This window comes from Coregonus clupeaformis, chromosome 26 (genome assembly GCF_020615455.1).
Source record: "Coregonus clupeaformis isolate EN_2021a chromosome 26, ASM2061545v1, whole genome shotgun sequence".
NCBI lineage: Eukaryota > Metazoa > Chordata > Actinopteri > Salmoniformes > Salmonidae > Coregonus > Coregonus clupeaformis.
The window spans coordinates 34,804,492-34,824,196 of NC_059217.1; the positions used below are offsets into that span (position 1 = coordinate 34,804,492).

The 19,705-nt window shown below is 44.1% G+C and overlaps 1 protein-coding gene across 13 annotated transcripts in view; it reads right to left on the bottom strand.

Annotated features, from left to right (window-relative positions):
* Positions 1 to 19,705, bottom strand: part of LOC121540688 (tight junction protein ZO-1) — a 173,326-nt gene that overhangs the window by 72,874 nt on the left and 80,747 nt on the right. For all 13 annotated transcript variants that reach the window (XM_041849721.2, XM_041849720.2, XM_041849711.2 and 10 more), the window contains one exon: positions 575 to 631. In XM_041849721.2, coding sequence (XP_041705655.2) covers positions 575 to 631 — 57 coding nt within the window. The remainder of the gene's footprint in view (positions 1 to 574; positions 632 to 19,705) is intronic.

Consider the following 19,705-nt stretch of genomic DNA (forward strand, 5'->3'; position numbering starts at 1 on the left):
GAGAGAGAGAGAGAATGAGAGAGCGAGAGAGAGAAAGAGAAAAGGAGAGAGAGAGAGAGAAAATGAGAGAGAGAGAGAGACAAGGAGAGAGACAAGGAGAGAGAGAAAGAAAAGGAGAGAGAGAAAGAAAAGGAGAGAGAGACAAGGAGAGAGAGAGAGACAATGAGAGAGAGAGAGAAAGAGAGAGAGAGAGAAAATGAGAGAGAGAGAGAGAAAAGGAGAGGGAGAGAGAGAGAGAGAGGAGTAAGAGACAAGGAGAGAGAGACAAGGAGGAGAAAGAGAGAGAGCGAGAGAAGGTAAGAGAGAGAGACAAGGAGAAAGAGACAAGGAGAGAGACAATGAGAGAGAGAGAGACAGGAGAGAGCGAGAGAGAGAGAGAGAGACATGGAGAGAGCGAGAGAGAGAGACATGGAGAGAGCGAGAGAGAGAGACAAGGAGAGAGAGAGAGAGAGAGAAGAAGAGAGCAAGACAAGGACAGAGAGAGAGAGAGACAAGGAGAGAGACAAAAGGAGGGAGGGAGAGAGCGACAAGGAGGGAGAGAGAGAGAGAGACAGGTATCCTATGTACTACCCACCCTGTGTAGAGTTACTGTGTGTTGTTCCCATATGACGGTCTCCTCCATTGCTGCAGTCTGTAAAAAGAAAATAAAGTTATTTTCATCATCACTCCAATTAGTGTCAGTAGCCCCCAGGCTTTAGACGCATTCATTTAGGAAAATAAACTTTCCAACCTCAATATCTAAAAATACATTTCAGAACCCCCAAAAAATAAACCACACACAATTGTGCCAGTGTTTTAGATGAGCCTATCATGGATCGGCTTGTGGAGCTACATCCTCTGGCAGGGATGTAGCTCAGTTGATAGAGCATGGCGTTTGCAACGCCAGGGTTGTGGGTTTGATTCCCACGGGGGGCCAGTATAAAAAAAACAAATATGTATTCCCTAACTGTAAGTCGCTCTGGATAAGAGCGTCTGCTAAATGACTAAAATGTAAAAATTTAAAATGTTGTGACGGATTAGTGGTTTTCCTTGTATCAGGGTTCATACACATTTTGACAGATGGAATTTCATGACTTATCCGTGATTTTTAACCACATTTCCATGACCAACAATTGGCGGCGTCTCTATGTACGTATAAAAAAGTAAGTGTAATGTGGTATCGACACTGGGAGGCCGCTCTCTGATCCCATTTACCATCTCCTGTCGTCGAGCAAGGCACTTAAACGCCACAAAGTAGAATCCCTTTTAGGCAACTGTATAAAACACGTAGTCAACCCTCAGTCTGGAGAGCTGCTGGGTGTGCAGGCTTTTGATCAAGCCCTGCTCAAACACATCAGAGACAGTTTATCAAGGTTCGGTTGAGCAGCTCATTTCTAAAAAGTGGTTTGTTAGAGGGGGACTGGACTAAAAGCCTGCACACCCATTAGCTCTCCTGGAGGATGGTTGACCACCCTTGATGTAAAACATTGCAACATTGCAACCAAATACATTTCGCTCATTTAATATAGCTCGAATGGCTATGGTAGGCTACAAAGATTTTAATTCACCTGAAGCAAGCCCACAAATCTTCAGGAAATGTACCTTTTCTAGTTTAGTCATATTTATCTTAGCTACAAGTGTTTACTTTGCAGGCTGACTAGTATCTATTGAGTTGCAATGTCCCATACATTGGATGGCCAAATCAACTGGAAGTATCTACAAAACAAGTTTTGAAGCCACATAATCCAAAAGGAGGGCTACATTTTTTCCTAAAATTAATGTTCACGATTCACAAATTATTATTTTGATTCACATGATTCGATTAATCAAGATTGAACCGAATCGCAACTAATACAATGGCTAAGTAAATAGTTTGTTTCGTCAAATATTATAGTTTAAATTAATTATATGAATCGTTCAAAAAAGTAAATCAACTTTGAATGGCCTTATTCGCGAGTGTCGGTGGAAAATGTTTTGTGACATGACGAAAACATTAACATATGCTAATAACAGCTAAACAGTTATTGTGAAGTGGAAACGTCTAGGAGCAACAACGGCTCAGCCGCAAAGTGGTAGGCCACACAAGCTCACAGAACGGGACCGGCGAGTGCTGAAGCGCGTAAAAATCATCTGTCCTCGTTTGCAACACTCACTACCGAGTTCCAAACAGCCTCTGGAAGCAACGCCAGCACAAGAACTGTTCGTCGGGAGCTTAATGAAAAGAGCAGCCGCACACAAGCCTAAGATCACCACGGCAACGCCCAGCGTCGGCTGGAGTGGCGTAAAGCTCGCCGCTATTGGACTCTGGAGCAGTGGAAACGCATTCTCTGGAGTGGTGAATCACGCTTCATCCTCTGGCAGGCCGACGGACGAATCTGGGTTTGGCGGATGCCAGGAGAACGCTACCTGCCCGAATGCATAGTGCCAACTGTAAAGTTTGGTGGAGGAGGAATAATGGTCTGGGGCTGATTTTCATGGTTCGGGCTAGGCCCCTTAGTTCCAGTGAAGGGAAATCTTAATGCTACAGCATACAATTACATTCTAGACGATTCCGTGCTTCCAACTTTTCAATGATTCTGTGCTTCCAAGGCCCTTTCCTGTTTCAGCATTACAATGCCCCCATGCACAAAGCAAGGTCCATACAGAAATGGTTTGTCGAGATCGGTGTCGAAGAACTTGACTCACATGCACAAAGCCCTGACCTCAACCCCAATGAACAAATTTGGGATGAATTGAAACACAGACTGCGAGCCAAGCCTAATTGCCCAACATCAGTGCCCGACCTCACTGGTTGAATGGAAGCAAGTCCCCGCAGCAATGTTCCAACATCTAGTGGAAAGCCTTCCCAGAAGAGTGGAGGCTGTTATAGCAGCAAAGGGGAGACCAACTCCATATTAATGCCCATGATTTTGGAATGAGATGTTCGACGAGCAGATGTCCACATACTTTTGGTCATGTAGTGTATGTTTTGATATTGGCTACCTAGTTAATCTGTTCCCTATCATATTTTATAGGCTAGGCCTACCTAATGCTGCAATGTCCGACTGTCTCTCCCTCCTTGAGCAACGGCTCACTGTCTCTCTCTCCTTGAGCAACGGCTCACTGTCTCTCTCTCCTTGAGCAACGGCTCACTGTCTCTCTCTCCCTCCTTGACAACGGCTCACTATCTCTCTTTCCTTGAGCAACGGATCACTGTCTCTCTCTCCCTCCTTGAGCAAGGCTCACTGTCTCACTCTCCTTGAGCAACGGCTCACTGTCTCTCGCTCCTTGAGCAATGGCTCACTTGTCTAGCACTATGCAGGTGACGCGCGCAAACACACGCTAGTGTCATTCCGATCAAACACACGCTAGTGTCATTCCAATCAAACACACGCTAGTGTCATTCCAATCAAACACACGCTAGTGTCATTCCGATCAAACACACGCTAGTGTCATTCCGATCAAACACACGCTAGTGTCATTCCGATCAAACACACGCTAGTGTCATTCCGATCAAACACACGCTAGTGTCATTCCGATCAAACACACGCTAGTGTCATTCCAATCAAACACACGCTAGTGTCATTCCGATCAAACACACGCTAGTGTCATTCCAATCAAACACACGCTAGTGTCATTCCGATCAAACACACGCTAGTGTCATTCCGATCAAACACACACTAGTGTCATTCCAATCAAACACACGCTAGTGTCATTCCAATCAAACACACACTAGTGTCATTCCAATCAAACACACGCTAGTGTCATTCCAATCAAACACACGCTAGTGTCATTCCAATCAAACACACGCTAGTGTCATTCCAATCAAACACACGCTAGTGTCATTCCAATCAAACACACGCTAGTGTCATTCCAATCAAACACACGCTAGTGTCATTCCAATCAAACACACGCTAGTGTCATTCCAATCAAACACACGCTAGTGTCATTCCGATCAAACACACGCTAGTGTCATTCCAATCAAACACACGCTAGTGTCATTCCAATCAAACACACACTAGTGTCATTCCGATCAAACACACGCTAGTGTCATTCCAATCAAACACACGCTAGTGTCATTCCAATCAAACACACGCTAGTGTCATTCCAATCAAATACACGCTAGTGTCATTCCGATCAAACACACGCTAGTGTCATTCCAATCAAACACACGCTAGTGTCATTCCGATCAAACACACGCTGGTGTCATTCCGATCAAACACACGCTAGTGTCATTCCGATCAAACACACGCTAGTGTCATTCCGATCAAACACACGCTAGTGTCATTCCAATCCTGGCTGATACGCAGATTTTTTTGGTATTGATAAAATATTTAAACTGTGCCTAAATAAATTACGTTAACAGAAACTATTACATTAATTACCATGACTTTTCGGATTTGATCATTTTCCGCCTACGCTAGATACTGCTGCAGATACTGCTTCATTGTGTCAAGGAGAGAGAGGGGGAAGAGGAGAGAAAGGGAGAGAGAGGGGGAAGAGGAGAGAAAGGGAGAGAGGGGGAAGAGGAGAGAAAGGGAGAGGGGGAAGAGGAGAGAAAGGGAGAGAGGGTGAAGAGGAGAGAAAGGGAGAGGGGGAAGAGGAGAGAAAGGGAGAGGGGGAAGAGGAGAGAAAGGGAGAGGGGGAAGAGGAGAGAAAGGGAGAGGGGGAAGAGGAGAGAAAGGGAGAGGGGGAAGAGGAGAGAAAGGGAGAGGGGGAAGAGGAGAGAAAGGGAGAGGGGGGAAAGAGGAAAGAAATGGAGAGAGGGGGAGAGAGAGAAAGGGAGAGGGGGAAGAGGAGAGAAAGGGAGAGGGGGGGAAGAGGATAGAAAGGGAGAGGGGGAAGAGGAGAGAAAGGGAGAGGGGGAAGAGGAGAGAAAGGGAGAGGGGGGAAGAGGATAGAAAGGGAGAGGGGAAGAGGAGAGAAAGGGAGAGGGGGAAGATGATAGAAAGGGAGAGGGGGGAAGAGGAGAGAAAGGGAGAGGGGGAAGAGGAGAGAAAGGGAGAGGGGGGAAGAGGAGAGAAAGGGAGAGGGGGAAGAGGAGAGAAAGGGAGAGGGGGGAAGAGGATAGAAAGGGAGAGGGGGAAGAGGAGAGAAAGGGAGAGGGGGAAGAGGAGAGAAAGGGAGAGGGGGGAAGAGGATAGAAAGGGAGAGGGGGGAAAGAGGAGAGAAAGGGAGAGGGGGAAGAGGAGAGAAAGGGAGAGGGGGAAGAGGATAGAAAGGGAGAGGGGGAAGAGGAGAGAAAGGGAGAGGGGGAAGAGGAGAGAAAGGGAGAGGGGGGAAGAGGATAGAAAGGGAGAGGGGGAAGAGGAGAGAAAGGGAGAGGGGGGAAGAGGATAGAAAGGGAGAGGGGGAAGAGGAGAGAAAGGGAGAGGGGGAAGAGGAGAGAAAGGGAGAGGGGGGAAGAGGAGAGAAAGGGAGAGGGGGAAGAGGAGAGAAAGGGAGAAGAAGGGAGAGGGGGGGGAAATAAATGAGAGGGTTAAGAAGGGAGAGAGTAGAGAGATGAGAGAGAGAGGTAAGAAGGGAGAGAGGGAAGAAAGGAATCTCAGGGTGATCTGCACCAGAGCCAGCTGAGGTGTTGAGGAGAGATGGTTTAATTTATTTATTTGCATGGCTCCTGCAATGCAGCGAAAGGGAGATGGGATCTGCTGAGCCACATCCCCTAAAGCCAGCAGTCACAACTACACCACTAGGCTACATCTCTGGATAGCTTCGGTAGCATTCACTGTATCCTAGCCAGCAGTCACAACTACACCACTAGGCTAAATCTCTGGATAGCTTCGGTAGCATTCACTGTATCCTAGCCAGCAGTCGCAATGAACCAGACCACTACTGTACATCTCATTCTCAGATAGCTACTCATTCTAGCTGTACCATAGCCAGCAATGTCAACCCAACCAGGAAATCTCAAGGTAGCTCACATTCACAGATACTGTAACTAAAAATAAAAACCATACTGACACTGCACCAGCAGCAGAGCCGGCATTCACTGACACTATATACCATAGCAAACATTCACAGACACGATAAACCATAGCAAACATTCACAGACACGATAAACCATAGCAAACATTCACAGACACTACAGTGCATTCGGAAAGTATTCAGACCCCTTGACTTTTTCCACATTTTGTTACGCTACAGCATTATTCTAAAATGGATTAAATTGTATTTTTTCCCCTCATCTACACACAATACCCCATAATGACAAAGCAAAAACAGGTTTTAGAAATGTTTGCAAATTTATAAAAAAGATCACATTTACATAAGTATTCAGACCCTTTACGCAGTACTTTGTTGAAGCACCTTTGGCAGCGATTACAACCTTGAGTTTTCTTGGGTATGACGCTACAAGCTTGGCAGACCTGTATTTGGGGAGTTTCTCCCATTCTTCTCTGCAGATCCTCTCAAGCTTTGTCAGGTTGGATGGGGAGCTTCGCTGCACAGCTATTTTCAGGTCTCTCCAGAGATGTTGAATCGGGTTCAAGTCCAGACTCTGGCTTGGCCACTCCTGCATTGTCTTGGCTGTGTGCTTAGGGTCGTCGTCCTGTTGGAAGGTGAACCTTCACCCCAGTCTGAGGTCCTGAGTGCTCTGGAGCAGGTTTTCATCAGGGATCTCTCTACTTTGCTCCGTTCATCTTTCCCTTGATCCTGACTAGTCTCCCAGTCCCTGACGCAAAAAAACATCCCCACAGCATAATGCTGCCACCACCATGCTTCACCGTAGGGATGGTGCCAGTTTTCCTCCAGACGTGACGCTTGGCATTCAGGCCAAAGAGATCAATCTTGGTTTCATCAGACCAAATAATCTTGTTTCTCATGGTCTGAGAGTCCTTTAGGTGCCTTTTGGCAAACTCCAAGCGGGCTGTCATGTGCCTTTTACTGAGGAAGTCCTGATTGATGGAGTGCTGCAGAGATGGTTGTCCTTCTGGAAGGTTCTCCCATCTCCACAGAGGAACTCTGGAGCTCTGTCAGAGTGACCATCGGGTTCTTGGTCACCTCCCTGACCAAGGCCCTTCTCCCCCAATTGCTCAGTTTAGCCGGGCGGCCAGCTCTAGGAGGAGTCTTGGTGGTTCCAAATTTCTTCCATTTAAGAATGATGGAGGCCACTGTGTTCTTGGGGACCTTCAATGCTGCAGACATTTTTTGGTACCCTTCACCAAAGCTGTGCCTCGACACATTCCTGTCTCGGAGCTCTACGGACAATTCCTTCGACCTCATGGCTTGATTTTTGCTCTGACATGCACTGTCAACTGTGGGACCGTATATAGACAGGTGTGTGCTTTTCCAAATCATGTCCAATCAATTGAATTTACCACAGGTGGACTCTAAATCAAGTTGTAGAAACAGGATGCACCTGAGCTCAATTTGGAGTCTCATAGCAAAGGGTCTGAATACTTATGTAAATAAGGTATTTCAGTTTTTTATTTTTTATACATTTGCCAAAAAAATCTAAAAACGTGTTTTCGCTTTGTCATTATGGGGTATTGTGCGTAGATTGATGAGGAAAATTGTTAATTTAATACATTTTAGAATAAAGCTGTAATGTGGAAAAATTCAAGGGGTCTGAATACATTTCAGAGCATTTTCTAAACTTTTTTTTTTTGGTTTTACAATTTGAGTCATTTAGCAGACGCTTTTATCCAGAGCGACTTACAGTAGTGAGTGAATTCATTTTCATACTTTTTTCGTACTTGTCCCCCGTGGGAATCGGACCCACAACCCTGGGGTTGCAAGCGCAATGCTCTACCAACTGAGCATCACAGACACGATATACCATAGCCATAAAAAAAAAAAAAAAAAAATTGGTTATTTAGCAGACGCTCTTATCCAGAGCGACTTACAGGAGCAATTAGGGTTAAGTGCCTTGCTCAAGGGCACATCGACAGATTTTTCACCTAGTCGGCTCGGGTATTAGAACCAGCGACCTTTCGGTTACTGGTACAACGCTCTTAACCACTAAGCTACCTGCCGCCCATTCACCCGCCCATTCACCCGCCATCATGTCTGTGAATGATGAATTCCGCCATCATTCACAGACACTACAGTGCATTCGGAAAGTATTCAGACCCCTTGACTTTTTCCACATTTTGTTACGTTACAGCCTTATTCTAAAATTGATTAAATTGTTTTTTCCCCCTCATCATTCTACAGGGGCGGCAGGTAGCTTAGTGGTTAAGAGCGTTGTACCAGTAACCGAAAGGTCGCTGGTTCTAATCCCCGAGCCAACTAGGTGAAAAATATGTCGATGTGCCCTTGAGCAAGGCACTTAACCCTAATTGCTCCTGTAAGTCGCTCTGGATAAGAGTGTCTGCTAAATGACCAATTTATTTATTTTTTACACACAATACCCCATAATAGCCAGCATTCACAGATGCTATACCATGCCCACTTTAGCCAGCATTGTCAAGCCAGACCCAGCACATCTCAGATACATGATACTGTAAATAAAGATGAAACCATACTGATACTGAAAGATAAAACAATCCTGACTATTTCCAGCACTGGATTTCCATCAGGTTGACTAACACAAGCCAGGCCCTGAGAAGAGCTACAGCTGCCCAGACAGACAGACAGACAGACAGAGAGTGCTCAGTCACTCACTCATTCACGCCAATGTAAATTTTCACAGAGTAGGGAATTTAATAATAATGCAAAGTCAAGTGTCGGTCAAGTCTGGATTGGAGCACCTGGGTGGCTGGCTGGAAATACAGCTTGTTTCTGGGGTTACAACGTTGTTGCTCGACACTGCTGCTGGTGCACACATTCACACACACGCACACACAGGCACACACACACAGGCACACACACACACAGGCACACACACAAAAGACACTGTGACCGCCAATCAAAACAGACCGCACTCACACGCAGAGGAAGTTAAAAGGTATTTTAACACCTCTTAACAGTGTATGAATGATTGTGGTAAAATTGGGGAAATGGGGTAGGAGATTTGAGCCTCTTCCTTTGAGACAGGAGCCGGGATGCATCTGCATATACCCGCACTCCACTTTACAGTCTATAGAATACAATGGGTTTGTTGCTGCTACCATAATGCCACCACTATGAGGAGGAAGGTTGAGGAAGTGTGCTGAGTGACTTATATTACGCATGCCTGGACTGTCTTTACACAGTAACAACAACTGGGCCTAGATGCAGTAAAGCAGAGGCTACAGAATGCAGGACAATACCTAGCTGTCAGCCCAGGGTGTATTTATTAGTGCACACCGTAGCAAAACATTTTGTAACAGGAAACAGTTTTGAAGCAAACAATTTAGTTCCTATATGAAAAATGCAGGTCCCTTGGATGATGTTACGGCAGTTACGTGGTGCCAGAAAGCACACCCCATTTCAATAATAATTCAAGAGCAGCCTTATGACGTTGTTGTCCCTACAATCCTCATCACTGCACACCTCTGCAGTCAACCTCTGGACACTGGCTGGCATTCAAATCAAAACAGCTATCCAGCTAACGTTAGCTAGCTGGTAACACCAAGGGGCCAGGGTTCTGGTCTAGAAGCACGGTTCCGACTGCTCCTACAGTTTTGCTTTGCTACTGCAGTTTAACTGACGTCCGGCCCAGAAAGACAATTTCCATAGACGGCCACATAAAGAAGTCAGATTTGAAAATTCCTAATAAGACACTTTAATCATCACTTTTGTGCACAAAACATCGATTGAATTATTCAAATAATTGTCGCTGAGGACGATTTTTTCCCCCCACTTACAGCCTAAGATATTAACATTTTATATTCATCCAATGTCTGCCATGTTTTTTGATAACACAATGATGTCGTCGCTGCCTGCGCTGCTCCCTGTGCACACCGAGTGCTAGCACGCGTGTGATGTTGGTCCGTAGGAACCAGATGCAACCCGGATATAGACAGTCCACAAATCAGCGTAAGCGAACGTGAGTAAATTACCTTGAAAACAACGGTCGAACATCTTGGACGCAATCTCCTGTTCTTATTATACCTCAGTGAGCCAAACAAACAAATTACTTGCCAGCTTTAGTCTTAACGCTATGGTGGATTCTGATTGAACAATTAATATAGCTAATGAATATAATCTTAATACATAAATATTGTAGGCAATAGACTCTCTGGTACACTTATAATTTATTTAGTGTTGTTTACATTGTTCCAAACGGTCAGAAAAATCATATTGTAATCTAACAGCACCTGTTTGGCACACATAATATGCACGCAGCGCTTCCTCCTTACCTTCTATTTCTTGATCTCAAGTATTTTCCACAACTAGTGAAATGTATTCCACACATCTGACTTCCCCTTTACCACCTGAGCAACCAGTAAACATTCCCCTTTACCACCTGAGCAACCAGTAAACATTCCCCCCCATTTCCAGTAGGTCACGTCATCTGCATCCATTTTGCTGTCACATGTGTTCCGGTGTTCAGAGTTTGTTGTAACCAATGTATTAATGTGATTATGATATGCTATAAATCCTATTGGTCGCGTGCAATGCGATGTCACACGTGTCACGTAAACAGAGCAAGGGAATAGGGAATATTTTTCCTAAATAAATTCGGGATTTCGGTAAAATAACTTTTCAGTCAGAAATGGCTGTAATTATTTTTGCAGGTTCGGCAACATGGACTGTTGATGTTCTGTGGTGGGAGGAGAGAGAAACAACAGGTCACACAGTCACTCACTTTTTTTACACATTTACATTTATGTCATTTAGCAGACGCTCTTATCCAGAGCGACTTACAGGAGCAATTAGGGTTAAGTGCCTTGCTCAAGGGCACATCGGCAGATTTTTCACCTAGTCGGCTTGGGGATTAGAACCAGCGACCTTTCGGTTACTGGCACAATGCTCTTAACCACTAAGCTACCTGCCGCCCCACACAGCGCAGCAAGTCTGAGCCCGGCCCGGCACAATCAAATCAATTGCGGTCGGATTCCCTCTAGTCTCCTGTGTGTCTTAATTATTTCATCAAACAGTGCACTTAAAGCATTAGACAAGCTCAGTGCATATAGTTGATTTGATTAAAACACATAGGATGTGTATATATAAACATACACTGCTCAAAAAAATAAATGGAACACTAAAATAACACATCCTAGATCTGAATGAATACAATAATCTTATTAAATACTTTTTTCTTTACATAGTTGAATGTGCTGACAACAAAATCACACAAAAATGATCAATGGAAATCAAATGTTTCAACCCATGGAGGTCTGGATTTGGAGTCACCCTCAAAATTAAAGTGGAAAACCACACTACAGGCTGATCCAACTTTGATGTAATGTCCTTAAAACAAGTCAAAATGAGGCTCAGTAGTGTGTGTGGCCTCCACGTGCCTGTATGACCTCCCTACAACGCCTGGGCATGCTCCTGATGAGGTGGCGGATGGTCTCCTGAGGGATCTCCTCCCAGACCTGGACTAAAGCATCCGCCAACTCCTGGACAGTCTGTGGTGCAACGTGGCGTTGGTGGATGGAGCGAGACATGATGTCCCAGATGTGCTCAATTGGATTCAGGTCTGGGGAACGGGCGGTCCATAGCATCAATGCCTTCCTCTTGCAGGAACTGCTGACACACTCCAGCCACATGAGGTCTAGCATTGTCTTGCATTAGGAGGAACCCAGGGCCAACCGCACCAGCATATGGTCTCACAAGGGGTCTGAGGATCTCATCTCGGTACCTAATGGCAGTCAGGCTACCTCTGGCGAGCACATGGAGGGCTGTGCGGCCCCCCCAAAGAAATGCCACCCCACACCATGACTGACCCACCGCCAAACCGGTCATGCTGGAGGATGTTGCAGGCAGCAGAACGTTCTCCACGGCGTCTCCAGACTCTGTCACATGTGCTCAGTGTGAACCTGCTTTCATCTGTGAAGAGCACAGGGCGCCAGTGGCGAATTTGCCAATCTGGGTGTTCTCTGGCAAATGCCAAACGTCCTGCACGGTGTTGGGCTGTAAGCACAACCCCCACCTGTGGACGTCGGGCCCTCATATCACCCTCATGGAGTCTGTTTCAGACCGTTTGAGCAGACACATGCACAAAGGCGGAGGTAGCAGTCCTGCTGCTGGGTTGTTGCCCTCCTACGGCCTCCTCCACGTCTCCTGATGTACTGGCCTGTCTCCTGGTAGCGCCTCCATGCTCTGGACACTACGCTGACAGACACAGCAAACCTTCTTGCCACAGCTCGCATTGATGTGCCATCCTGGATGAGCTGCACTACCTGAGCCACTTGTGTGGATTGTAGACTCCGTCTCATGCTACCACTAGAGTGAAAGCACCGCCAGCATTCAAAAGTGACCAAAACATCAGCCAGGAAGCATAGGAACTGAGAAGTGGTCTGTGGTCAGCACCTGCAAAACCAGTCCTTTATTGGGGGGTGTCTTGCTAATTGCCTATAATTTCCACCTGTTGTCTATCCCATTTGCACAACAGCATGTGAAATGTATTGTCAATCAGTGTTGCTTCCTAAGTGGACAGTTTGATTTCACAGAAGTGTGATTGACTTGGAGTTACATTGTGTTGTTTAAGTGTTTCCTTTATTTTTTTGAGCAGTGTATATACAAAAATATGTTTTATAATTTCGACCAATATTTTTTCTAGTCGGGGACAGCCCTACTTCAAAGCCTCTCATTGGCCAATAAATAGCATTAGCAATCCAGGCTTTATATACATCATTGGTCCTAACCCACAAAGCATCGCTGTCAGAAATACAAATGAGGTCTATCCATGGAGCAGAGCTCAACCTGACACAGATGGTACTACATTGAAACAATCACCTCCGGTGAAATATCAGTCTGAAAAACGATATGGACTGACTCAATTGATTCAGTATTGTATCGGTGAACACAGATGGACCTGAGCATAGACGGTGAGGTAAGGTAGGTAGCTAGCTAGCTCACCATGAGCAGATAGCCATAGTCTGTTCTAAATTCACTGTCCCTTCGCTTCCCCCAATTTCTACCCCAAACCCAGGACCACCTAGGGCCTAGGCAGAGAACACTTTGGCCAAATCATGAGCATATGTTGAGGCACATTAAAGCATAATGGACCATGAGGGGGATTAGTAAAGGGGATTAGCCTGATTATTTATTAAAAGCAGCAGCACCAGTTACTTAGGAAACAGGGGCCGGATTCACAAAACACTTCTTACACAAAAACTTAAGACGTTTCTTAAGAAAAAAAAAGAAGAAAAAAGGTCATAAGATAGTTCGTAAGTGCAATTCCTCATACAATATCTTAAGATTGAATGATTTTCTTATGAACTTCTCAAATATCTTTTACGAATCTTCTTAAGATGTTTGTTGCTAGGCAACCAATTTAGCTAGCTATCTAGCGAGCAATGGCAATCATGTTAGCATATTTTGTACTGAGATTACTGTTCTAAAACATGTTCTTGGGTTTATAACGAACAATACTGACATTTTCAGATGACGTTTGTGAGTGACATGTTCAATTGCTTTCATGAGCTTTTTCTCTCACTGCCCTGAGTTTAAACCCCAAGGGTTTATCTATCTTGGAATTAAGAACATTTCCAAGAACTTTATTTTCAAGAATCTAATTTCTTCTTAACTTTTCGCTTAAGGAAAAAACATAAGAAATAGCACAATAAAATTTCCAACAACCTTTGAGGAATAGCAACTTTGTTTAACTTTCTTCTGAAGTCCACAGTTAAGAAAAAAATGGCAGTTAAAAGAAGTCATTTCTTCTTAAGAAGGTTTTGTGAATCTGGGCCCAGGACAGGCATATATATTTTGATTACTTAAAAATCAATGCTCTTCTCATCTCCTTCCCTTCATGCAGCACTGATGGTTGAAGCTCATCATTAGGCTGCCTTTCACCTGGTCACTTCTCTTAGATCAGTGCAGATGAAGGTGAGGACAGATCTGTTGGATAATTGAGAAAGAGCCAGGGCAGGGTGACTGGACCTCACAAATCCCTGCTGCCAAACACTCCTCCAAAAATCCCCTCATCACGGCTCCGATGGCAACTAAAGCCTTGTTCACACTGCAGGCCTTGATGCTCAAATCAGTTGTTTTTCAAATCCGTTTTGGAATACTGACTGTCCAAAGAGCAAGGGTGTGTGCAGTGGTATCGGCTGATCGGTGGTGGTGCTCCTGCTTCCTAGCACTGCCGTGGACTTTTCCCAGTTGCTTTGAATGTTCAAAATCATAGTGTTAAGAACACTTTTAAAACCTCAAAAAGGATAAGATGATCCAACTTTCAAAGCTGTCAACTAGCTAGCTAGGTAGCCGTGTAGCTTTCTAACACATTCACTCATTTGCTTTTAAACAATTAACAAGCTAGTTAGCTACCACATGTTAGCAGTGTAGCTAGCAAGCAAAAAGATATGCCAAATAAGTAAAAAAAAAACACTTGAGGGCAAATAAATCAGATTTGACCGTTCAGACACAAGTCGCATGGCCAGGAATCCGATTTGCATCTGATTTCAAACCACCTACAAAAGGTGGTTTGAAATGTGGCTTGAAATATCAAATTCCATTTACTTTTTTGGCTGTTCAGACTGCAGGAAAAATAACAGATTTGAATCTGATATGCAAAGAAAATAGGATTTGAGTCACTTCAAACTGCCAAAGTGAACAAGGCTTAAGTTCTGCGGCCTGCTAGAATACAGTACTTTTCTTTCTGAGCAGAGAGAGAACTCTGCCTGAAAGGGACTGCCATGCTATCACACAGCCACAGAATAATCAGGATGAGATTAGGATGAGGAGAACAGGTTAGTCTCTGGGTTCTCACTCAACCATTGCAGAAACCAAACCCCTGACCAACACCGTTTCAATACCAATATCAAGATGGATAGGTTAGGTCTACGTGTAAATACAGCAGCAAGTAAGAAACTGTGCCATCTTGGGTTAAAGATGAGAAAGAAAAAAAAAAAGTTCTCCTTTTGGAGTAGGGTTCAGCCGGACCAGTCTTCTCTCCCTGGCCGGCATAGCGCCAGAGAGCCGTTAGCCCTAGCCTGAGAGCGTAGCTGGGGTTGTGGGAAACTGAACAACAGCCCACCACAAGGGTCTACTAAGGAGGTTCCTGGCTCAATAGAAACAGGCAAGACCTCTTCAGGCAGCTTTAAGGGGGAACTAAAAAACACAACAACAAAAAAAGCTGTAAAACTGAATAGGCCTAAAAGAGGGAACTCCCTGTGGCATTTTACAGTAAACTGAATAGGCCTAAAAGAGGGAACTCCCTGTGGCATTTTACAGTAAACTGAATAGGCCTAAAAGAGGGAACTCCCTGTGGCATTTTACAGTAAACTGAATAGGCCTAAAAGAGGGAACTCCCTGTGGCATTTTACAGTAAACTGAATAGGCCTAAAAGAGGGAACTCCCTGTGGCATTTTACAGTAAACTGAATAGGCCTAAAAGAGGGAACTCCCTGTGGCATTTTACAGTAAACTGAATAGGCCTAAAAGAGGGAACTCCCTGTGGCATTTTACAGTAAACTGAATAGGCCTAAAAGAGGGAACTCCCTGTGGCATTTTACAGTAAACTGAATAGGCCTAAAAGAGGGAACTCCCTGTGGCATTTTACAGTAAACTGAATAGGCCTAAAAGAGGGAACTCCCTGTGGCATTTTACAGTAAACTGAATAGGCCTAAAAGGCCACTAACTGCACGTTTAAAAGAAGAGAGAAAATGTGATTTTTTAAAAGATGGAAACGGGGCCTGGGACTGAAATAAAAATCCCTCTAGAACAGTTTTCTGCTTTATGGTTGTGTCTTAAATCTGACCAGCACTGTAAAAACGCTGATGCAACTTTACTCTGCACCATTTTGTCTGAATTTATAGCTGTTTATTTTTTTTTTACCAGCGCTGAACTGAAAAGCGAATAAAAGAGCTACTTGACTCCAGTTGATTCTAAATCTTGATTCATTTTTTTTTCCATTTACTTGTTCAAAAACACACGTACACGAGCATGCATGCACACGCACAGTCAGTGACCTGACATTCCAGACCCTACTTTCCTCAACAGTGTGTGGAATTTGGATCGGATCAGAAAGGACACCATGAAGAGAGTACTGTATCCTCCATCCCAGTCCCCAGGCACCACATGTAGTGATAACAGCACAAACACCTTCCTTACTACTCAAAATCAACAAGAATTTAGAGCGCCTACTGAAGGCAATAAACAACTTCTCTGACTGAAAACGGCCGATGTAGCGTCGATATTAGTCAGAAACATTGTATAAATAGGACACATTTGGTCATAAAATCAGTCTCGTCCAAAACAGAGTTTTGTAAGTGAGTTCGTCTTGACCTCCTTGAGGGTCGAGTTTTGATTTCGACAATGCTCACTTTCCCACTAACACAGGATACACAGCTGCGGTGATTGCGCTCTATCCAATCCTATCGTAGAACACACAGACAGTGAGAGAGACCTGCCCGGCAGCGCAGCAGACTTTGTTTACATCAGACAACACGTCACACATTTTTTTACTTGAGAAATACTGCATCAAACACCTTAGTCAGATGTAAAATTACACAACTAAAACATCCCTGTCGAAAACATCAAAGTTAATTACAGATTTATTGAGTTCTCTTAGATTCATTCTGACTATTTTGAGGAAGTGATGCTGGCTTTGTTCCCATGGTGTCTCATGTGGGACAAACATCAGTAACTGCCACATAGAACCACACCCCCAAGACTGAAATCTCGTTTTTCTTAATGAGCAACACGTTGAAACGCCGTGTTCAGTCGCTCTTTAACTTATTCAGCAATTTATGCAGATTCTTGGTTTTAATTTGTTCATTAGCCTAAACTACGTTTTCTAAATCAAAGCCACAGAATAAATTCAGGCAAACTACCAGCTAATTGGTGCATTGCGCTTTCTTGGCCAGGTCGCAGTTGTAAATGAGAACTTGTTCTCAAATTGGCTTACCTGGTTAAATAAAGGTGAAATAAAATAAAAAATAATAAATAGACTTTAGACCTAGAGGCCAATCCCCAACCAGCTATTAGCTAGAAGGAGAGAGTCAAACAAACACATGTATTTAGCCATTGGTGTTATTGCACTCTGAGGGTTTCTTCTGCAATCTGCAGTGCCCTGGTGCACCCTTTGTGAACACAATCCCTCAGTTTGTGGTCAGTAGTGTCAGTATCCCAGTAATCAATGGGGTTTGTTTGTGACACTGACTCTCTAGTGTGTGTGTCCTTTGTGGCCAGGCACCAAGTCTAACAGACTGTGCCAGCAGAAGTAAGCTCCACTCTGCAGGTTTGGAGCCAGGGCTTGGCAGGGCTGGCAGCCAGGGGAGGGCACTCCAGACGGAGGGAGGCTGACCATCGCTGCGTTCCAAATGCCACCCTATTGCCTTTTGTGCACTACTTTTAACTGTGATAGTGCACTAAATAGGGAATAGGGTGGCATTTGTCAGGCTGGCCATGTCGGTTGGATCATGCTTGGAGGATTAGCATAGAAATACAATTACTGGAACAGGCAAAGCCCCTTGGCTCACAGCAATTAGACTGGTACACCGACTGGTACTCATGGGCAGTGGGTACACTCAATATGGCTGCCAGTCCCCCCACATCACAGAACTTTGACATGAATGAGAATGGGGATGTCGGTTCTAGTAATTATATTTCTATGAATAGAACCCATGCAGCTTGGATAGAGGAGACAGTCTGCAGCTCTCTACAACACAGATGGATGAAGCCAAAATCCACCACATACAGTATCTATCTACACCAAAAACCCTAAAAGAGCTAAAAAAAAGTCATGCGAGTAGAACAACATTTCAGAAAATCTAAGCAAGCATGATCCCGAACCAGATCCAACAATCCTGCTTTGCCAAAGTTTTAGGCCAAATGTGCATAGCAGTAGGAACTGCAACTACAGTCAGGGACATTATGAATCATTATAATAATAATAATAATAATAATAATAATAATAATATATGCCATTTAGCAGACGCTTTTATCCAAAGCGACTTACAGTCATGCGTGCATACATTTTTGTGTATGGGTGGTCCCGGGGATCGAACCCACTACCCTGGCGTTACAAGCGCCGTGCTCTACCAGCTGAGCTACAGAGGACCACGTTATTACAGAGATGGTAGCCTATATGTCCATCTCTCCTAACATACCCGTCTGGGAGGATCAAGAGCCTGATCTGGCATCATAGATAGTCTTAAAATCAGCTCCAAACAACCTAATCGCAACCTTGTTTAAATCTCCAGATTCAAGGATGTGATCTGGACAATGACGTAGAAATCAGGAAACGTAGGATATTGGTTTGGTGATAGTAGACCATGTATCAATGATATAGTAGACCATGTATCAATGATATAGTAGACCATGTATCAACGATAGTAGACCATGTATCAATGATAATAGACCATGTATCAATGATAGTAGACCATGTATCAACGATAGTAGACCATGTATCAATGATAATAGACCATGTATCAATGATAGTAGACCATGTATCAATGATAGTAGACCATGTATCAATGATAATAGACCATGTATCAATGATAGTAGACCATGTATAGGCTGATTACCCAGGAAAAAAACTAATCTCTGCATATTGCCTTTAAATGTTGCCTGATAATGGGATCCATGACAAACAAGTTAGAGCCTAATCAGCATTATCTTCAACGTTATTATCATGATGTCAGGGAACAAAAAGCCCCAATGTTATTACCCAATTCAAAAACATCATCAGTGTTATCGTCAAGCAATAGGAACATATGACCGGAACTAAAAGCCCCTGGTGTTATTTATTTAATCAGAAATGAGGCAATGCGACGGGGGGCTGTTTAACTCGCTGTGGTTGAGGTGTGTATGTGTATGTGTACGTGTAAAGAAGTCCGCATACTTCCTCTCCGAAAACAGTTCGGAAGAGTTCGTTCATATATTACGAAGACATTGTGTGACGTTTTTGTTTTGTTTTTGAATTTCGGTAAGTTTTTTTTTTTAGCTGTTTGGGCACACAACATTATTTCACGAGACAAGCCCAAAGTCTACACCCCTTCGTCGGTGATTGGGGTCAACAGTAGGAATTCTTCAATAAAGTCTTTATTGTCATTCAACGAGAGACCACTCATTTTCATGCGCATTGTTTCATTGAGAAATACTGCACCAAACATCTTAGTTAGATGTAAAATTGCGCGACTAAGATCTTCTCTACAAAAACATCAAAATTAATGACTGATTTCTTTTGAGGAAGTGTATACTGGCTATGGCGTCTCAATATGGACAAACAGTACTATCGCCTCTTTTTTCTAGTTTTTCAAGTGAAGGCCTTTTAAGGGAGTGTGGAACACACTTGTTAGGTTCACCTAGACGACCTAGGCTAGTCACCAGACGAACTGAAGTATGCTGACACCTTAAGAGAGACAGACAGAGACAGTCAGACAGAGACAGAGACAGACAGACAGAGACAGAGACAGAGAGAGACAGTCAGATGAGAGAAGAGTGATGATGCAGCAAAGGAATTTCAAAAGATCCCTTCAAAGATCAGGCCTGACAATGCAAAACTGTCACTTGTAACATCTTGTACGTGGCCAGGACCATAAAAAGTGCAGCCAGATCTGACTGTGGAGAACAGCTTTATGACATTGCCAGAATAATCCTGATACTCCCCAGACTTCTCTCTGAGAACACTGTTACAGACTAACCTAACGTAGAAGGCGTAAAAATATGCCTGAGCGGAGTACCCATGGAAACGGACGTTAGGTTGAAAATACTGTAGCCCTGAAAAGCGGAAACATCAGATTTCTTCCGACCCCACAGAGAGTGGT